The sequence below is a fragment of the Stenella coeruleoalba genome (assembly GCF_951394435.1).
Source record: "Stenella coeruleoalba genome assembly, chromosome: 7".
Lineage (NCBI taxonomy): Eukaryota > Metazoa > Chordata > Mammalia > Artiodactyla > Delphinidae > Stenella > Stenella coeruleoalba.
The window spans coordinates 92,354,275-92,377,016 of NC_137153.1; the positions used below are offsets into that span (position 1 = coordinate 92,354,275).

Sequence of the window (22,742 nt, forward strand, 5' to 3'; positions counted from 1 at the left end):
TGAGTATCTGGGTTTTTAAATTTTGGTTATTCCAATGAGTAGCCAAAGTCGAGGATCCTGACCACTAACATCAGTCGCGTCTGTGGAGTCTAAGGTAATGAAACATATTGAGCCCTTTGAAAGCAAGAGCAGAAAGTAAAACCTGATACACACTGAAGGTTTGTAGAACATTTTATTTCTTTTTTGGTTGTAGCTGTCTCCTTCATAACCTACCACTGCTAGGACTGTTTAATAAGACACAATTCTCTGCACTCAGCTTATGAGGTGTTTCATTTGGTTATGTGGATGGACAGTTGATACTGTTTTAAAGTTTATTCTTTTCTTAGATGGATACTGTGGGCCATGGGGAGCTGGAAGTGTTGTAAGGAAATCACTGTGTGAAATTTCATCAGATCCTTGATATTCAGACTTAGGTTTCAATAACTGATTTTTTTCCTTGTGTCTAAGAACTTAACATGCATTGTGTTTCCAGTAGTTCCAACCTAATTTTGTCTAATTTCCAGGGTCAGTCGAAAGGTCATTGTTTCCTTTCTGCCCTCCTACCAAGACACCTAGAAGCGCCAGAGCCTGGCTGGTCGGCCTCAGATTCTAGTAGGTATAGCAGGCTGTGAAGAGCGACTGGGTAGAAGCAGCACCAGAAGAGCCCGTGTGAACATACTGTCCTTTGGCTGCCTGGCAGTTAGCCTAAAAAACAAGTGTGATAGAGGAGACCGAGTTAGAGCAACCCTCTGCTTGACCCTCTTTGCTTCTCATTTGAAATCAGCTTCACCTTCATGTGAGTTTTCTCTGTACAGTGATTTTGCTAAATATTGCTGCTGATACCATTCCTTTCCTTCTATAATGTTACTTCCTTTTTTTATCCCAGTTTTCTGAGCATTTCTCAGGCAAGCCTGAGGTTTGTGTTACTGAGAAGGTTTCTTTTTAGTACTAACAATATTGCAACAACAGTACTAGAAATTCAAGTTAAGAAACTTCTCACTCATATAGTGATAAGGAAACGGAAATTTCAGTCCCAATTTGGGAACCTTGGAATAGTTGAAATAGTCTGCTAGAAAACTGACCAGACATAAGGTCAAGCATCAAGCAGATGCAGCTAAAGCTTTACTATAGCAAAAAAAATTTTTTTAATACATTTTCCATTTTCTACCTATATTTGTCCATAAGGATATATAATTTTTATGTAGTTGTTATCATAATATCATTTGATACCCTGTGTAAATTCCAATTGAAGGTGAGTTAAGAATTATGAAACCTGTAATAATACTCAAATGCCACTTAGCAGTACCCCGTCTTCAAGTCTCTGTTGCTATTGTCCAATCTCTCCAGGACTTATTTCTACATCTACAGTGATTTTCAAAGTTAGGTTTCATGGACTTAAGCACTTGTTAGAAATGGAAATTCTCTAGCTTGACCCCAGAGCTTCTGAATCAGAAACTCTGTCGCTGGGTCCAGCCACCTGCGTTTTAACACGCCCTTCAGGTGATTCGGATGCATGCTCAAGCTTGAGAACCGCAGCTCTAGATGATAAACTCAGCATCCCTTCTTCTGTGTGGATGACCCTTCTGAGCCTTACTTTCATAATCCCTCCATCCTATCAGCTATATTAGCTTCCCCCTCATCAGCCACACACCAGCACATCCATATCCACCATCATCACAAGATAAAGCACTACTGTAAAATCTCACACCTCTTTATGCCCCTGAGATGATTTTTTTAGCTTCTCTGTACCCTTCCTTTCCTTTAGTGCCTCATCATCAAACTTCTGGCTACACCTGATTCCTTGCCCAGTCTCCTCTGTCATAAGCAAGCCGAATAAAGCTGTCAATCAAATTTTGGTACTGTTTCATCTCCCTGTTAAACTTGGATTCTTCAACCCTGCTCTTTCCCATTTAGGTTGATATGAATCTTGCTACATGCATAAGAGAGCTATTAGGAACGTTCAGGATCTAAGTTAATGTACCACAAACTCTCATTTCAGCTGCATCTTGCTTGATGCTTGGCCATAACCTCTGGTCAATTTCCTAGCAACTACTTCAACAGCTATTCCAAATTCCCCACTGTAAAGACTGAAATCTCCATACCCTTATCATTCTCAACAGATGGCCTCACCTGTAATCAGTGATTAACCATTGCATCTCTCCACCTCTACAGACCTGATTCCAAACCCATTCTGTCTCTTCTTTCCTATCTCTCCCTCCTTTCTAAGACCTACTCTGCCACCCATATTTAATATTTAGTCTCATGCAGTACTGTTTCCTCTAAGTCCTTGTCCTCTTCTAATCTTTAATCTCTCCTCTGACTCCTTCTGCTTTACAGTTAAACGTGACAATCTCTCCTATCTGGCTAAACTCTAAGCTCCCTGAAGGCGGTGGCTGTGTCTGCTTTGTTCACCCCAGTGCTTGGCTCCTAGTAGGTATTCAAAAAGCAATTTTAGTAGCTAAATAATACCATCTTTTGTCCTCATTGTTCCTGGTAACCTTTCTGTGTCTTTTCCTGACAAGCGTCTTGAATGGGCACCTTTCCTTTACTGACCCTGTTTTGTTGAGGGTCACTGATATGCCCCTCAATGACAGTATCAGCCTTTTCTCTGCCTTAATTTTTAATCTCTTTGTAGCGCATTGTTGTTGACCTCTTGAAACTTCATTCATTTGTTCCCAGAATCCTTGGTTCATCTTAATGTATTATTGCTGCTTGTCTTGGTGGCTTCTCCTCTTCATCTTCCCAAAATAAAACGTGCCCCAGGTTCACTCCTTGGCCCTCTCATCTTCCCTCTAAAGTGTCTCTGTGGAAACTGTCCTTCAATCTACCATCATCAACTGTACTACCAGTGCAGATAATTCAAAACTCTGCAGCCTTAACCGTCCTACTCAGCTCTAATGCCACATTTGAAAATGCATGGTAGACAACTCTCTGGAAATACCTTTATGGCCTGAAGAAAGCAATGCAAGCAGGCCCCAAGTATCCACTTGATCAAGTAGATAAGAGGTAGTAGCATCTTACCAGGGCCCGCTTCATAAAAGCCTCCTGGGTTGCCTTCTTGTTTGCAGCCTTGCCACTCCAGGCAGCCAGTGCACTGGCCTGCAGGGCCCGTCCATAAGAGAAACTTAGTTTCCAGGGCTTTGGTAGAGGGCAAAGGTTGATAGCATTGAGGTTGAGAGTAGCATCCTCTTCACTCATGCCACCAGACAAAAAGCAGATGCCTGGAAGGAGAGAAGCCATTCCACTCCACTAGTCCCAGTATGTACCCTGCTTGAAAAAGCAAGGAAGGAGCCTGAAAAAAATGTAATGTCTCAATCTTTCCTCCAATTGATTTGCATGGGACTAGGTTGGAGAAATTAGTTTGCCTTTGTTGAAGCTAGTTGGACTAAGGAGAGAAGGGCTTTAGTAAATAAGAGGGCAGTGAAATGTTGAGGAAATCAATGGATTGTGTGCATTTGGACAGACTCAGCATAGGCGGTATCACGGAGTTCAAGAGGGAAGTGCTGGCTGCATGTGAGATATCAGAGGTCTATTTCATGGCTAGAAGCAGACTACTCCTGGACAAATGCAAATGCTTATGGCACTCCTTCAAAGAATAAGGACTAAGACCTCAAGTCAGAGAAGAAAGAAAACCTTACCAGGAACAGCTGCAGGAACAGTACGGTAGAGAGCTGTGACAGTGGCCATTGCCACCTGCTCTGGAGTATACTTCTTGGTGGAGGCATGTCCAGCAGTCACCATGTTGGGCTTCAACAGGGTGCCCTCCAAGTAAACATGATGGTCATTCAGGGCCTTGTAGACAGCAGCCAGGACCTGAAGGACAAGAGGCCCAAATAGGTGAAACCTAGAACCAGCCGTAGAGTTACCTGACCTTGACACTTCTACACTGCAGGGACGCAGGATGAAGGAATTCCCATACGTTACTTGGCCAAAGCTTCCCAACCAGCCCCTAGGCTCAGTCAGGGTGATGCCTGCAAACCATAGCCATTGAGCACAGCCAAGTTGGCCTGTCCCTGCTGCCCCTCCCCTAACTGCTCACCGCATGGACTACCAGCATGGCTCTGCTTCCTAGAGGCCCTTCACTCCTTCCTTCCCATTACTCCCTTTGGTCAGTTAAACCTGCCTTAATTTAGTTAGTTGGGGACATGTAAACTGGCCTCCATTCTCCATCCCCATAGAAGCTGAGTGATCATAAAAATAAACATTTTAGAGACAGAAGTGCTTTCAGATCTCATTTCAGTCCACCTCATTTTGCAAGAAGAGAAACTGAGGACTCTCTTACTCTCTTACAGATATATTGTGGCTAATTTAAAGTAACATGTGAAAAAATTACTTTCTAATTATATTTTCTCATGGGAGCCTCAGCTTATTTTAAAGTTTCTTAGTTTAAACATAATGGAACTGAGGTCCAAAAAGGTAGTATGACTTGCCCCAGGTCCCACAGCCGGGACCATGGATGCTCAAACCCTAATCTTGGTAATGCAGTTCCTGTGCTTTTTCATAAGGAGTGTACCATGTGCCCAAAAAAGTACAAGGTTTGATAATACCTCTTTACCTTCTCAATGCTACACAATGATTCTAACTGTAGAATACCTCATATATAACAGCTGATATATGTTAAGTAACAACGGTTGTTTAAAACAGATTTTTCAACTGGCATTGGGACCTTTATATATAAGACTTACCTTCTCAGTAACATACTGGCAATGTTCCATGTCATGGTCTCCATCAGCAATTACCTCTGGTTCAACAATGGGTACTAGCCCATTCTAAAAAGGAAAATGGAGCGGACAGAATGAAGCTCTGTTCACTAGGATCCTTTCTTTAAGAAGATATTTAACAGTTGTAATTGGTACAAGGTTGACCCTCTTATGGAGATATACATATAGGTGACTTAAAGGCAATGAAATTTAATGGGATGTCTAGTAAGCATTTGTGGCTTAGCCAAAAAAGAACAGTGAGGGAAAAAAAGTTTTCCTGGAAATGGGGTAAAATAAATTCAATTTATTTTCTTAATTTCTATATCTTATTCTAGAGACTAATCTAGCTAAATCAGAACCTAGCTGTCACCCTTTTAGGGCTGTCAAGCTTAAATCACCAATAAAGATGCCTCTCGTATGAATTAACTAAGGAATTCAAGCAGAGTTTACAATTCTGACTGGGAAGCTCCAAGTACCCAGAACTCAGGTAACCTCAGCATAGCACCTGCACAAGCAAATCAGGCTTAACCTGGATCCCAGAGACACTTCAACATATGTTGGAAACTTTAGCATCAAGCTACCATCCTCCAAGAAATTATATGAATTGGAACCAGATCAAAGCTGTCACCCTTGAGCTGGGGACTTAAGAGGATCATGTCCTTGGACGCGGTGGAGCATAGACAAGCAGATGCCCTGCCCTCAAGAGCCTATGCTTTTAAGACTCAGTTTACAGTGCTTTGGTAGAGGGCTACACTTGATGGTATTTGCCTTTTGGACTCATAGTTGACTTGTGGAACCAAATCTTACCCTACTACACCTAGTAAAAGCAGTGAAAAATGCCATCAGGATATACTGGTGAGAGAAAAGGAGGGGGATCATGCGTGGTTACAGTAAAATTAGGAAGATGGGCTTTGAAGAAAGCTTTCGCTTCCTGTATTTTAGCCCAAAGGGAAGGAAAAGCACCTGCTGACAGATGCTGGCATAGCGGGCCAGGGTGTTGGCATTTTCCTGGATAGCAAGGTGGGATGGACACTGGTTGTCAATCTTCAGCACAGCACGCCACTTCCCAAAGTTAGCACCATCTTTCTTATACTGAGCACAGCGTTGAGAAAGGCCATCAAGCCCTGCAAGTCACGAGAGAGAAAGGCTTCTTTGCACCCCTGACCGCTGGGGCTGCTGATAAAGTGAAGTTCACCCTTGGCTTAGCTTTCAGTCATACAGCTTGAGGACCCAAGACATCCAGGCAAAGAAATATTACATCCAGCAAAGAAATGAACATCCCAGTACTGAGCCAAAAGACCTGGGTTAATAAATATGGTTTTGATATATAATACATATTGGATAAGAAGAATAAAGGGAACTAATAGTTATTTAGTACTTACTTTGCTCCAAGGCATGATTCTAGGCATTTTGCACACCTTATCTCATTTAATAATCATAACAAACCTAATAGCTGTTATACTGTTATGACCTAATAGTCATATTACACAACCTTCACAGTTGTATATTCATTTTGCAGATTTGGAAACTGAGGCTCTGAGAGGTAAAGTAACTTCACCAAGTTTGACAGAGCTGGGATTCAAATTCTGCTTAGATAATCCAATGCTATGGTTCATACTTGTCTACTTGGGCAGTGATGTACCTTGCAAAATTATATAAGCAGTAAGTAACGGAAGCAGCATTCAAACCCAAGTGTGTCTGATCCCACAGCTTGGACTCTTTCCTCTCTACTGATGCTAGATTTTTCTAAAATAATATTCCCAAGTATAAAATATCTTCTCTGTGCAAGACACTGTGATAAGCACTCTATGTGCATTGTCTAATTTAATCCCCACAACTATTCTGCAAAGTAGATATTGTTATCCCATTTTAACTGAGACTCAGAACATTTAAGTGACTAGCCTGAGGGCACACAGTTACTAAATAGAGGAGCTGGGGCTGAAGAACAGGTGTGTGGCTCTAAAACCAGTGTGATAATTCATATTTTGTTTTCCCTCAATCACTTCTTTGCTTCCTTCATTTCTGGCATACACTGGCATGATTCATATCAGTGGGCAATGTCCTTACCTTGAATGGTGGTTTCCTTGTTTGTTCCTGCAAGGGGAGCACCTCCTTGGTCTAACTGTGAATATAAATAATTAACAAGTTATTAGCAGGTGTCAGGTATCTCAGTAAAACACAAGCAGAGCCTCTGGTGCTAGATTCTCATCTTTCACAAACCAAGGAGTTGAATTAGGAAGGTATTGTATATTAGGCATTCAGGGGACACAACTCAGTCCATAGCAGAAGGGAAGTTACCTGGAAAGAACAATGTAAGACTGTCAACCCTAAGAGGAGGGAAAGTACAGAAAGCACAGGGCTGGAGCTTGGAAAGTAAGAAGTAATCTCTTAGTACCTGGGATGCAGAGGTGCCATGTAAGAGCCACTTCCTTTAAATTATTCATTCATTTATTCAAGAGACATTTATTGAGCACTGCACATGCCAAGCCCTATGCTATTACAGGAGATAAGAAGAATAAGGATGCAGCCTCTACTCTCAGCATAACAGAGGCTAAGGTCATGAGCCCAAGAGGTAGACAGTCTGGGCCTGAACTGGCTCCAATTTTGCCTTGCTGTGGGCAAATTACACTAGTTGTAATTCTGTTTTCTATCCTCATCTCTAAAATAGGGATAATAACTGAGTTTACCTCCAGAGGTTGTGAGGAGGAGTAAATGAGTGCTTGGAGTTGTAAGCACTTGACAAATACTAATGATCACTCGAGAAGTTCACGTAGTTTTGGAAGACCCAGTTACAATAGAACAGTAAGTGTTTTAACAATAACAGCTATCATGAACTAAATAATAAGGGTGTGACAGGAACTGTTTTACAAACTCATTTCATCCTTATAAGAACCTGATGAGGAAGGTACTATTATTCCCACTTTAGAAATGAAAAAATTGAGACACAAAGAGATTAAGTACCTCGTAGAAAAATGGTTGAAGGAAGAGGGTACTGGAAAGGTCTAGAAGAGGATCTGGTTTTCAGTGGGAAGGTGATGATGGAAAGGAGTGAGAAGAGCAATTAGATGATGAGAGTGGTCCTCGTGTTGGCCGTGACTCAGCCACTGTGTTGGGAGTGGGCCTGTGGTGAGGTGGGAGCGAGATGCATTCACCTTGATTCCCACCACGATCCCTTTTTCCTTGAGGATGTCTCTGAACAGCCTTCCTTGGCTGTCCTTCTGGTAGAGGGTCTCATGGAAAAGGATCACGCCCCCAATGCTCTGGCTGATAGAATCATCCACGGTGAAGAGGATTTCGCGGAACTGCCGGCGGTTCTCTTCAGTGTTCTCCACCTTGATCCTCTGCAGGCGGCTCCCCATGGTGCCTATGTGGGTGAGTAAAGGCAGCATAAGGAGCAAGCCAGGGGCTCCCCTGCCGTCCTCCTCCATGCCAACTAGTGACCCTCACCAGGATGGACAGCAACACTGTCTTTTTTATTCAGATCATCAGAGCTCCTGCCTCGTTTTCTGTCTCCCCAGGGAAAGACTGTTGTTGCTGTCAGGATGCTGATGAGGAAGTGCATGGTCTGGTCGTGTCAGGGTCAGGGTGGAAGCCACCATAGGGTCCAAGTGGGGCTGCACGGCCCTCAGGCCTCTCTGGTCCAGCCCTGATCTGACTGGATATACAGACAGTGGAAGGAGGGGTAGGGCAGGCTGTTGACCTCTCTGGCTTCCATAATTTTATGGTGGGCCATGCAGGCCACCGCAGCTCTCCCATGTGCCATCCTGAGCTGCTCTCAGTCACAAGCGCTGCCCTGTTCCTGATGTGGACGTTTCCCTGCTCTCAGTGCCCTTCCTTGGCTGACTTTACACTGACTTGTCATTAGCGGCAGAGGTCTCATCCTGCTTACTGAGTTCCTGGCCTCGCTACAGCTTGGATTCAAATGATCCCTGGCAAGGGGGTCTTAAAATGGAGGGCTTGAGCCTGTTTGCTTGGTGTTCAGAAATGTGCCTTCTGGAATGACAAGACTCAAAAGGTCTATGCTTACTGAGTCTTCTGCTCCCACTCCTGTGCATATAAACCTTTACTTCCTCTGAGAGGAAAGAGAATATGATTATCAAGTTGCCTTTGCTAAGTGTAGAATCAAGAGTATGGTTGTTGTGTGATGTTTCTTGCACTCACCTACAGACTCATCTGCAGCCAGGATCCCCTTCCCACTGGCAACAATGCACTGGGCAATTTCTGAGAGCTCCTTCTTCTGTTCTGAAGTGAGGGCCGGAAATTGGTAGGCCATGGTGACAGGTCTGGAAAAGAGTGCAGGAGAGTTAGCTGTGAACAGAACTGTGGGTCGCTCAAATGGACTCATGACCAAGACAGCAGGTGTGCAGAAGAGCTCCACAGGCCCCTCTGACATTTCTGGTCCATTTCCACAACTAGCTAAATAAATGAGGTCTGTTCTGTTTTGGGTTTTTCCCCCTTAAGCCTAAGTAGCTGCGATTAGCCATAATGGATGACGGTGGGATGACAAATTTCATGGTGATCCTGAAAAGAATGCCTTTCAGGAAACTTTTGGGATCACTGATCCTGAGACCGAACCAGCTAATGAGTATCCACTTAAATCTGACAAATAGAGGGCATGGCAGTAATTGACTATCTCTTTATTCTATGGATTCCTGGTACCATCAGGGGTTGGATGGCTTGAGGCCAGGACAGTGAGGCTTTCAGCCTCTGCGGCCATTCCTCACTTTGCTCTGTTAGCCTGTAGTCCCCCCAGAGTATTCTCTAGGCAGCAAGCTTGAGAGGAGAAACCACTATTTGCCCTTGAATTTAACCTCCCTTCAACTTTGAGACATAGAGGGTGGGGTGTGTCTCCTTTTTCTTATATTCAACCACCTATGAGACCGTTTGGGGCAGATGCAGAGGATTTTCCCTAAGCATTTCTAGGCTGGAGATTCCCGTTAGCTCTAAGGATGCTGACATCATATGTTGATTCCTGCTCCAGTAATTCGCAGCTTCACTGCTTTAGCAAGGAGAGACTGGCTCAAAGATCCCCTATCCAAGCAAGTTCTTAGTAGTGGTCATTTGAAGGGGATCATTGCTCGTGTTCGGCCGCCACTTTGGGCTAGTCTTGAAGATGCAAGCTCACAGGACTCTTATCTTGGATGTAGAAAGAATGGTTTTGCATAGGTTGGATTATCAAAGAATAAAAATGGTAGTAAAGATTATCTTGAGCGATTTCCTATCCAACCCTGTGGCCTCCTCCTTTCCCCAGTCTCCTCTCCCCTCATACACTCATACACAGGGTAGATGCCCTGTGTCTGCTTTCTACTTTCTGGAAGCCAAGGGACACCTCAGTTCTCTTTTGATCCATTCGACAATGAGGTAACCAGGACAGGTATTATCTTCATTAATTAATGAACAAGCTAAGATTCCGAGAAGTTAACTGACTTGTCCAAGGTCCCAGCTAGGATGAGGCAGAGTCCCCCACCCAGTTCTCCTTCTCATGGCAAATTGATTTCTTCACATTTTCTGTATCCCTTCAAGGTAGGCTCTCAGAACTCTGTCCCTTGATATGAGAAGTCAATGGCTACTGAACTAATTCCTGAGACGGTATAACTAATGGCGCTCTTACTGTGGCTACTCTCACTTCAATACTTAACCCCAAGGAATGGAACCACGATGCTGTCATTGGGGCACCAGGACAGGTTAGTGGGCAATGATTTCTAAAGATGATTTTCCAAGGCCCTTCACATCCCAGCCAACTGAAGATAGTATTTCTTCTGTTTATATATTAATTTCTAAATTGTAGTCAGGGACTGTTAGCTTTGGACCTGGCTACCAGATCTTCATGGCAGATAAAAGCCAACCTGAGGTTGGTAACCTTCAGGCCAAAGTACAAATTTTCTCTCAGTTTAGATATCTGCACAAAGGAATTGACAACTACCAAAAAAATAATGATGTTTCCTTAATGAAACAAAAGGAAAACATAGCCCAATAATAGCAAATGATCATTTATTGCCAAGCACTCTGCTAATCGCTTTACATGCACTATAAAATTTATTCCTCACAATAATCTCAAAAGGTAGTCAGACTTCCCCCTTCTCCCACCCTCTGCCATATAATAGATAAGGAAAGAATATAAGGCAGTTTAATTATTTGCCCAAGGACAAATAGCTAATAAGGCACAAAGCTGGGATAAAAGGTAGTACTAGTACTCCCTCTTTCAAGTAAAGAGTGAGACTGGTGAAAGGAATTGGCCTTTGGATGACTCTAATGTCCTTGATGACACCCCCAGAGTACCCAAAATCATTGGGCTGTGGATCATTACCCCCACATCACATTACCAATTCATAAATATCTGACACGTTCACATGGAAGTAGATCAGACAGACCTGGGCTCAAGGACCAGCTCTGCCTCCTCTTCACCGGGACCATGGGCAAGGTGGTAACTTCTCTGAGTCTTAGCTTACTATGGATTAAATGGCTATAATATCTGCTCTGGTTGTCTCACTGCCAAATGGATCACATGCAACCTGTGAGCACCCTGCTCATTGTAGTTGCTCAGAATATATTTATTGAATCACATGATAAACATGAAGAGGCTTTATAATGCATTATGAAAATGTCAGGTATCAGTATTTCTCTCTTTTTTAATTTAAAAAATTAATTGCCTAAGGGACTTCCATATTTCTGTTTACTACCAAGCTATTTTCTTCAGTCTGAGTGTGCTGACTCAACCAGAAAAGAAAAACAGAGAAAAGGTCAAATTGAACAAATACTGTTTATGAGAAGTTAAACTTCTACAGAGGGATTAAAGTTCTGTACCACATCAGCACAAATGCTGCTTTCCTGTTAATCATAAAACAGGGTCACAGGCCACTGTTCACCACTGGAAGAGAGGAGGCCAGCTGGAAGTGGGCAATGACAGAGAATGATTTCTGTGCCCCTAAGCCTCTGCTTACTGAGGTCTCAAGCCAACTTTTTAAAAAGTGTGACAGGAAGTTGTTCGCATTATATGATTAAGTAAAAAAATAAAGCAAGTTTCAGAAAAGTATGCAATGCATAATATCACCCTTTTTCTAATTAAAAAAATGGTATACACACATACTGTTCATGGGTCTATATAAGCAGATAATAACCACACTGAGGTTACTCCTGGGGAATGAAACAGGGTGGGGTGACTCACAGTTCACTTTATGGATTTTTTGTAACGTTTGATTTATCAGTAAGTTTATATATTACATTATTTACTTTACATAATATATTAACAGGTAATATTGATATATATGCAAATCTGGGAGAAGGTTGTGAGTACAAACATATATGAATAGAGGGCAACCACAGAAAAACAGAGCTACAAGTGATCTCAGAGATATCTGTATCAACCCTGCTAACTTTAGAGATGAAGAAATTGAGGCCCAGGAAGAATATGTCTGATGCCCCGTCTAAGTTGTGATGTTTCAGGACTGTAAATCACATGCTACTGGCTTATGACTCGGAATTCTTTTCCTAATCCTTCTTTAGCAGAATAACAGATGAAATCCTATAGTATAATTCTTTCTGCCTTCTTTGAAGAGGTTCTGTGAAAATATAATAATTTGTAAAATACCAATATTTAACTCCTGGAGAAATATAAGGGAGTAGAAAATCCATTTGCTTCTCCATGTACAAGGCAGATGGATTTTCAAGAAGACATACATGAAGGGCTTATTCACTGAAAGCCCATGATTGTCAGGCACTGCATGCAGCACTTTTTTATAGACAGATGCAGGAAGATGCCCACAGCTTCGTTACATATCTGATGCCACAGTGGTAAGTACAGTGAGATGCTCCAGAACAGCCTGATCCTTGGAGCCTTTGAACACACATGGAGCAGCTCAGAAAGAGACCTGAGTGTTGCTCTTTCCTCTAAATTGGCACCTAAGCCAAAGGAACTCCTAGGTTTACAGCAACTACACTCCATTCCCTGCCCCAGCACCTCAGGTCTAGTCTGGGCCTGGGTTGTCTGCAGATGAGCCTTGGCTAAAGTGATGGTGGCAGCAGCGCTAGAGTCCCTGCTGGATCCACATTAGCTAACGGAACCCTAGGTAACTATGTAAAGAGAAGTTTATTTTAAAAGGCAACATATCCTCACCTATTCTTCAGATAGTAGAACAAATGTACCAAAATACATCAGCAGCTTTTGATTCCAAATATCTGAAGCTGTAGGATCTTCAGAGTAGGAAATGTTACAGAAAGTATCAAACAAGGGAAAGTTTTGACAATTCATAATCAAAGGACGACTATACTCTGTGATGCCTGTTCCATTTTCTCATTTGAGCAGTGGGTGAAGACGAAGGGCAAAACAGGCCAAGAGTTCATTTCTGTGACAAAGAAACTTCAGTGCTAGTACTAGTAGGTGTGGGAAGAGAATGAAGAAAATGACATAAGGCGATAGATAGTAAATAAATCATCGGAATAAGCAGTTGTTATGGAGGGAGTAGAAATGGACAGGAATCTCAAACACTGAGTAGAACCCAACCAAACAGGAGTATTCAAGATGTTTTTCCTTCGCCAAAGCCTCAGAAGAGCCCTCCTACAGGTAACACTGGTAGCTGGCATCAATCCTGAGCATTTGCCACCACTCAAAGAGCCAGGGGAGGTAGGGAGAAAAACAATCATTTCAGCAGATCACCACGTTTTCAGCCACCATCACATTTTTCCTGAAAACAAAAGCAAACAAACTTTCCCCTCGCCAGGCTTAGCGCTATCATTAACCCCTGACTCCCTGGTGCAGTCCTGAGAGACAAAGGAAGTTCTTTTACTTACAGTCTGAGAGAGGAGAGTCCTCTTAGAACTATCAGAAGCTGTGGATGAGGCAGCAGCTGCCAAACAGGAGGAATCTTCAGGAACACACAGTTTTTATAGACTTCTCACCCAAGGGTTTTTTTTGTTTGTTTTGTTTTTTAACTTTTACCCTCCCCTTCCCACCTTGGCCTGGTAGAGAGGTGTTTAACCAATAACTCTGATTGGCTCATAAACAGCCAATCCTTCTAATCATGCTCACACACTCTCTGTACTCACAGAATGTTAAAGCTGTAAGGGACACCTGGAGACCTTGTAGTTCTCAATCCAGACTCTTCATTTTACAGGTGAGGAAACGGAGACACAGAGGATTAGGATCGGTAATGCAGTGAGTGGGGGACTGGGCTCTGGAGTCCACCAAGGAGAACTGGGAAGTACGTTAGCTTAGCTCCAGCACTTACTACACACATTACCTTGGTCAAGTTTTTTTCACTTCTCTGAGCCTGAGTTTCCTCCTCTCTAAAGTGGGATCTGAATTTCACAAGAGCATTAAGTGAATTTATAAAGTACCTGCATATAGGAGGCATTCAAAGATCTGCATATAGGAGGCATTCAAAGATCCTTCCCAGTTCCCCCAAACCAAGCTGGGCTCCCTGATGTTTTTAATGTCAGAACACAATATCTTTTACTCTATTCTCATTCTCTCTCAACCTGTACATTTTTGTCTTTAAAGGTGGTAAAAACTAGAATAAAACTTAAAGTGACTGATGCAAGCCATCAGCTCCCCTAGTTACAGCACTGTCTAGGTACAAGTTCATTCTACAGGGTTTTTTCTCTGAGCATTAAACCAAAATCTAATTCAAGAAAAGGCAAATAAAAATAGTGTATGCTTCCTGAAGCAAATAATCAAATAAAAGTAGTGGAGGAATCTAAGAATAATGGAATGACCATGATCACAGGAAAGTATACATTCTCAGGAACACATTCCTTTGGAATAACTCATAAAATAGGAGAAAAGACTCTAAAAAACCAAAGTGCTCTATGGTATAAAGTGTAACACTACAATGAGTGAAATATCAATGAAATGAAGGAAAAAGAAGCAGGGAGCTGGGTTGTCTAAATAGAGCTGAAGCTCAGACAGCTTCTATAAGTGGAGAGTGTTAGACATTGAAGGTGATTATTGAAGGAAATTGAAATGTTTGGAGCACAAAACTGAGGCTCATTTGTCTGGGGAAGTTTGGCCAAGGCCTGTCCTAAGCGTAACCGAGCGTTAGACCAGCTGAGGTTCCCGTCAGCTCTCTTGACTCCACCTGCCTCCCCAAGGCACACTTTTTGGTTTCCCCATCTCCACCTGGTGCTTGATTCATCAGACCAAGATGATTGATCTGGGGACATGTGAGATCTCATCAAATTTGATTTTTGTTAAAGGAGAAAGGAGGAATAAGAGGAGGATGCTGATGAAAGAATGGAGACTGGGGTTAGTGATCATTGTTGGGGGCCAGAGCTGGGGTGGTCAGAACCATAACTGAAACATTTTACCTGCTGAGAAATGTATGGTAGAAATAATTTTCCTTAGGCTACTAGTACTAATTATTCTTGTTACAACAATGACAACAATAATAATAGCTCTTCTTTGAAGTTCTATGATGCACCTGGTTCTTTTTATATATGATCTCTCATCTTAGCACCTCTCTGAGGAAAGGTTTATTAGCCCCACTTTCTGGATAAGGAAACTTTGGTTCAGAGAGGTCAAGTAAACTCGCCTAGAGTCACAGGACAGGTAGAGGGAGTGCCTGTTTCACTGCAGGTCAGTGGTCTAAAGCAGAGCTGCTTACGTTTTGGTGACCTCAGACTGCAGAGATTAGTTCTTTCCCTCTCCACCTCCCAGCAGCTTATAACCTTGGACGTTAAAATTATATTAATCAGGGAAGAATGACTTGCATCAGCAGACCTAGAGGGCCCTGATCTGCTGAGCATCGTTGCACGTGAACAGCAGACTGGCCAGGCATGTCCGAGGAGCATAAGTACACCTGTCCCTGAGTGGTGCCGCCTGCTGCTGCTCCCATGGCATCACCATTTGGCCACTTCCAGGCCAAATGTGCAGCTGAAAATCAAAGTTCAGTAAAGCAAGGATAAGGCTTAATGGACCTTAGAGAAACAGCAACTCCTGAGGAACACAGAGTGCTTGCAGTTTTTTTTTGTTTTTGTTTTTTTTTGCGGTATGCGGGTCTCTCACTGTTGTGGCCTATCCCACTGCGGAGCACAGGCTCCGGACGCGCAGGCTCAGCAGCCACGGCTTACGGGCCCTAGCCGCTCCGCAGCATGTGGGATCCTCCCGGACCAGGGCATGAACCCGTGTCCCCTGCATCGGCAGGCGGACTCCCAACCACTGCGCCACCAGGGAAGCCCTGCTTGCAGTTTTTTAAGTCTCTTAACTCAGTAAAATGTTCAAAATTGATATATCATGATATGTGGACTTGGAGGCTGTGAAACATTGTGGAATCTCCCAACCTCTTTAGTCCTCAGTTTCACCATCTGTAAAATGGGCTAGTAATGCCTCCATCAGAAATTGATTAAGAAGGTGAATGAAACAACACAGGACTAGGGATTTAGTACAGTTATGTCATTAAATAACTGGATCTGAACGTATAATTCTGATTTAGAGGCCTCCGAATGCAGACTCTTCTCACAGGCAATAATAAGATGGTATCATTCAGGATCATTACTTTCAAAACCTCCAACAACTGCCTCATTTATTCTCCACTGTCTGCCCCACTCTAGATACTTCCAATTTGAATATGATTTTTACATGAGTTAAATGTATTCATGCACAGTATGAGGTCTGAGTCCACAAACTTGCACCTGCAAATAAATCTCATGTTTCATAGAGTTATACTCACTGTAGTATTAGTAACATTATAGACAAAGAACTTTCATAAAAACGGGCTACATCTACACAATGCAAGGAAGAACCATGGATGGATCAACATGACATTTAAAAACATCATTTCTAATTTGTGGGACAGACATTTTCTTACTGTATTGCAACCTGCTTTGGTGGCTGGGATGGTTTCAGGACCCTGAAACCAGCAGTCACTATCTGGGTCACAGAGGTAGGGCTAGTTGTTATCTCAGCATATTTCACAAAATTGTTATTGAGGTTCTGTGTGTACGGCACTTTGTTAGCTACAGGGACCTTTTGTAGAGAATAGAAGATGAATAAGACTGGCCTGTTCTCAAGAAACTTATAAGAGATGGGAGGAGAGGGTTGAGGTCAGAATCAAATTAAACCAAACCAAGTAAGAGAATGTACATGAAAGTATCAAGAGACAGTTGTGGCAGTGGTTGTTATTGCAGTGTTCATGGAAGACTCTATGAGATACATGACTGAAAAGTCTAGATAGTCTGGATTTTTACAAGTCTAGGTCATCTTCCATATCAACTGATTCAGCCCATCAGACTATAGAACCTACGGGGGTCTCCCCAGCATCCGGCACCATGCCTAAAGCACAGTAGTCACACAATCAATTTTTGTGAATAAATGAATCAATAAATATATGAATGCTTTCTCATCAATCTCAGAAAAGTCTGGAGTAACTGTCTTATAATTCTTATCCCAGAGAACTTTGAAATAATTAAGAGGTAGAATATGACCATTACTTTTTTCTAAAACTATACTAGGTTCTGAAAGCTCTTCTATCACTGTTTATTTGGAATTTCACAGACATCCAGGCTGCAGCTCCCCTGAAATGGTACACATGAACCACGGCCCCCTCTTCCCTTCTAAAAAAAATTGTGGTAAAATACACATAATATATAATGTACCACCTTAACCATTTTTAAGTGTTCAGTAGTGTTCATTACATTTACACTGTTGTGCAACCAATCTCCAGAACACTTTCCATATTGCAAAACTAACACCTTATATCCATTAGACAACAACTCTCCACTTCCCCCTCTACCAGCCCCTGGAGACTATCTTTCTACTTTCTCTCTGAATTTGACTTCTCTACGTATCTCATGTAAGTGGAATGATACAGTTTTGTATTTCTGTGACTGGCTTATTCACTTAGCATAATACCCTCAAGTTTCATCCATGTTGCACCACATGTCAGATTTTCCTTCTTTTTAAAGGCTGCATAATATTCCAGTGTGTGTGTATACATATCATATATATATATATCACATTTATAGGATATAGAGATAGAGATATAGATATCACATTCTGCCTATCTCTTCATTGGTCTGTGGACACTTGGGCTGCTTCCACCTTTTGGCTCTTGTGTATAATGCTGCTATAAACATGGGTGTACACTTATCTCTTCAAGACTGTGCTTTCAATTCTTTTATGGTCCCTTTATTAATTTAGCAGCTTGACTGAAGAAGAAGTCACATACTATACAATTCACCTATTTAAAGTGTACAATCCAATGATATTTGGTATATTCACAGAGTATTAAATGTTAGTTTGTAAGAGAAATGTGGTAGGTTTTTTAAAAGCTCAGAATCTGAGGGTGTAAATTTAAAGCATCAGAATGAAGCCCAGGGGCAAGAGCCATCTGGGTGCAGCAGACATGGGGATGGAAGAGTCAGGGATCACCTGCATTGCCTCATGGTGATTTTTTTCTATATCACTGTGAAGTCTGAATTCCGTGTATTCTAGGAAGACTAGAGTGCCTGTGTATGCTTATGTATCTCAGGTAAGTAACTTTAAAGTTATCCAAACTCTAGGGTTTAGAATACCACCCCCTTGAGACTAGAGAGAAAACTGAAACTTGAAATGTGATAAAGAACTTGAGGTTTTCCTTGCCTGAGGAAATGTGTATGTGCAGTTAGGATGCTGCAGAGGCAGAGTGAATTGGAAAGAATGGGCTGGAGAATTTCAGAATTGCTGAGAGAGCAGTACTTATCTGACAGGAAAGAGTTACACTGTTGTCAGCTGTGGCCACCACTGTCATTTTCCCCTAGTCCCTCATGGTGGGTTGTTTACTGCTTTGTCAGTGTTTTCTCTTGGTCTTTTGCTCAATCATCTCAAAGTCCATTTTTTCTCTCACTATCTAATCAGGACTGTCAGGTACTTATGTCATTTATGACCTCCAGCATAACATTTCTTTCACTCTTCCTTATCTCTTTGGTGAAACTGCCTGGTGGTCTAGTTGTACCCCTGACTAGCCATGGGACTGAAGGAAACTGCCTTCTCCCAGTCTCCCTTTTCTGATGTGTAAAGTGGACCTAGTGATACCATTCCTGTCTAACTCTACCACGTTGTTGCTCTGATGGAACAATATCATCTAAATGATTGCTATAGAATTACAAAGTGTAATAAACCATGTTACTTCATGGAAGCAGACATTACACTGCTCTGCAGCATGTACACACACACACACACACACACACACACACACACACACACACACACACACACACACACACACACACACACACACGTTGGAGAATCAGAAAACAAGGTCCTGGCCTTAGCTCTACCCTGAATAGCTGGATGACATGGCCCAAGGAAGGGCACTGCCATTTGTTGAGCGGTTACTTCTTACAGGGCCTTTTCTAGGCACCTCAGGAAGAAAGCTTCATTTAATCCCCACTACATCCATCACCAGGGTAGGTACCGTTTTGGAGAGGAGGGAGTTGATCCTATCTCTGGCTGACGAGATATTTCACCATTAGTAAGCAGCAGGGCAGGGACTGAAATACAGATCTGTGACTCTGAAGCCAGCCTGGGACCTTGAACTCATCATCTGCATAGTGAAGGCGGGGGTCCCTTCTAGCTGCGATATTCTGTGGTCTTTTCCCCCCAAACTGCATGTTTTTTACATACACAGTTGTCCCAAAACAATGGAAATGGTTTTAAACAACAATATAAGAAACTTAAATTAGACCATAAAAAGTTTTCTTTGGGGAAGTACTGTTGAAATGGGCTATTTATTGACTAGAATTACTCAAAATGTATGAAAGAAACTGGTTGGTTCTAACTCCTTGTCTCTTATTCCCCTGCTCTTTGGGTTTATTACACCTCAGCACTCTTTAGGAATGAAGAGTGCCAGGCTGACCAGATCCAGAAGTACACTTCCCTGGAAAGCTGGACTAAAGGCCCAGACACTGAGGGGCAGGCAGCCAACCAGTATAAGCAGATGGCAGGCCAGTCAATTGCTGAGTGACCACCTCAGTGTCACCTACCCTCTCACAAAAGGAGGAACAGGGTCATTCAGCCTCCCAGGTAATTAATCCAGTCACCTACAAGCTCAACTTTCTGCCTTTCTGAAGGTCCAGCCATAAATTTTTTTGGCGAATCAATACAATTTAGTCATAAAGGATTTGGACTTTGAAGCCAGCTAGAACTTGCTCCCAATTCCAGCTCAGAGCTTCCTGGCTGTGTTACTTTGGGCAAGTTCTCTAACTTTGTTGAGCCTCAGTTTCCTCAGCAGAAAAAGAATAATAATAAAACTTAACATTTTGTTGGAGGATTGGACTGAATAATGAACAAAAAGAGTTAAGTATAATGACTGGCAAAAATAAAGTACTGGATAAACAGCAACTCTTGTACTGCCTACATCATCATCATTCTTTTCTCCTCTCCACATTCTCCAAATTCCCTTCTCTCTTTCTGTTACCAAAGAGGAGTTGTTCCAAAATTTTTGCTTCCACAGCACCCAACCTCATCATCTCCTGTGCCTTCATCCTGGATCCTACTCTCAAAAGCTTTCTCCATTTAATATGCAGAAAAATTAAGCTGGATGCTGAGTGCATCTCAAAAGTTGCATACCGGGCTTCCCTGGTGGCACAGTGGTTGAGAATCTGCCTGCTAATGCAGGGGACACGGGTTCGAGCCCTGGTCTGGGAGGATCCCACATGCCGCGGAGCAACTGGGCCCGTGTGCCACAACTACTGAGCCTGCGCGTCTGGAGCCTGTGCTCCGCAACAAGAGAGGCCGCCATAGTGAGAGGCCCGCGCACCGCGATGAAGAGTGGCCCCCGCTTGCCACAACTAGAGGAAGCCCTCGCACAGAAACGAAGACGCAACACAGCAAAAATAAATTAATTAATTAATAAACTCCTACCCGCAACATCTTCTTTTAAAAAAAAAAAAAAAAAAGTTGCATACCTATACCCAAGAAGAGGTACCTTCCCCCTTAGAAGGTGGTGGAGCGCTGTGGATGGGGAACAGCATTTTTCACCCAGTATGTGAACCAGAGAAAAATATGACTTACCCACCGAAAGAGATGAAGAGAGGTTGAAACAGGTTTGAGGACACTGAAGAAAATGGCAACATTATTTGTGGAAAACATAAAGGGGAATGAAGGAGACGAGATGAATAAAGAGAGAAGGCCATGCACCCAGGCTTCCGGGGTTAGAAGCAGATTGAGTGGCAGGAAGCGTCACCCTGCCAGGCAGGCAGACAAGCTGACGTCATTAGCACCCCTGTGCCGTACCATTCACGATGCATGACTGGCCTGCCCCATGGCCACTGAACGCCTGTCCTCTGTGGCACAGCTGACTCCTAGGCATGCTAGGTCCTGCTGGGCTGCCAGATGGAGGTGTAAATGATAGGCTGGAACAAATTATCTCTGTGGCAGAGAGCCTAGAGAGGTCCTCATCCAATCACCGGCACCCCAGTAGAGGAGGCTGCATGCCGAATGGTCGTGACCAGGCAGCAGATGCCCTGGCTCCCCTGTAGTGGGGGATAAGGGGAGCATTCACCCTTTTTTAATCTGCTTCCTGCCCGAGGCCTACCCTCTTCTCCCTCTCATTTTTTTGGCCCCCCTCTGGCCATTTGCCAAGTGAGAACAGAGACCTTTCATCCCAGGGAGGAATGTAAAAACTGTCACTTAGAAAACTGGGAAGAGAAAAGGCAGTCACTTATTAAAAATAATTATATTCTAGAATGCAACAGTCAGAGAAAACAAGAGTTACCTCTTGCTAGAGCTCTTGCTCCCATGTGTGCAGGTAAACTTGCCAGTCATTTTCTTCCATGTCTTCTCCTCTCCCCCACCCACAAAGGCATGTCTCTAGGGTCCTTTCCCTCATAACTTCTCCCACATCCAGCCCAGACCTATGAGGTTAGCTGCCTATAGCAGTTCTGCAAAACTGAAGGTCCCTTTTGGGTCTAGTAGGAAAGAGTAGGGAAGACCACAAATAAGTATATATAACTGAGATCTCAGCTCTGCTCTCCTTGCCTTTTTAGATCCACATACAGTTGGCTCAAACCTCCATTCTATAACCCACAGAAAGCCCAATGCCTTCCCCCAATTCGAGGTAATTTCCCAAGGGGGCTCTGGGAATTTATGAAGCTCACGCTGGCTCAGAGCTTCTCCTTTCACTAACAGTTCAGTCAAGCATACGGATCATCCCTCCAGCCCCAGTGCACCAGCCCTGTCCAAGCCTTGGTGACCTAGACGGGGAGCTCCACTCCTTCATTAGACTTCCATAAAAAGGCAAAAACAGGCAAAAAGTTCACTTGCACAAAGCCCTTCGGTAGTGTTAAAAGATAAACTGAGGAAGATTAAAAATTTAAGAATTTATCTGAGCAATGCCAGGTGGTTAGAAGCGCCCTGCAGAAGGGAGCTGGGGGAAAACTTTTATAGAGAAACTGTGGAAGCCAAGTAAGGAATTTATTGACTGCCTATAGCTTAAAGCCTAGTTGGTTGGTTGTGACTGGTTGTCCTTAGGTTTCGATTTCCTAACCTTGAGGCACTTACAGGTTTAGATTCTGGCTTGCTTACACACGTGCTACGGCATTAGAGCCAGCTCTGTCTCATGGCCTCCTTGCTTAACTCATTTAACAGCAGACATACCTAAAGGTTTGCAGAGAGGAAGGGTAATTACACGGCGGCCACGGGACAATTTAAATTGAGCATGAGTCACCCCTAATCCCAAGTCCTCTGAAACTCCCACCAGAGGTCAGATGCTGCAGTTTCCATTCCTCTCCGCCCGCATTGCTCCCCCTCATTTCTTCCCTTACAGTTCGCCCCTTGGAAGTCTGAATTGTTCTTACTCTACCAGATGAGGCAGCACCCCCGCCCCCCCCCCCGCCCCCGAGCTCACCTCGACACCTTCGTATCTCCAAACAAATCCACTTGCTCGGCTATCGACAGGGCCGTCTCCTGTGCTAGTGACTGCGCGCTCCGAAACCCCGAGACTTCCCCTATCATGTTCCCCCTTCCTTAAATGGCGCTTTTGATGTTACGTCACAATTTTCGTTTCTCATTTCAGGATACTCCAAGGTTGTGCAGCGCGGGCCACAAGAGCGGCAAGCTTCTACCCAGCGAGTTAAAACGAACGTACTCTC

The 22,742-nt window shown here is 43.2% G+C and overlaps 1 protein-coding gene across 1 annotated transcript; it reads right to left on the minus strand.

Moving 5' to 3' along the window:
• On the minus strand, positions 1 to 22,742 carry ALDOB (aldolase, fructose-bisphosphate B). The gene is made up of 9 exons (XM_079927415.1): positions 22,499 to 22,742; positions 8,841 to 8,962; positions 7,832 to 8,043; positions 6,747 to 6,801; positions 5,643 to 5,803; positions 4,665 to 4,748; positions 3,618 to 3,792; positions 3,001 to 3,200; positions 1 to 684 (listed from the first exon to the last, which is right to left on the minus strand). The coding sequence occupies exons 1-9, from the start codon at positions 22,603 to 22,605 to the stop codon at positions 589 to 591; spliced, it is 1,212 nt and encodes a 403-aa protein (XP_079783541.1). The 5' UTR covers positions 22,606 to 22,742; the 3' UTR covers positions 1 to 588.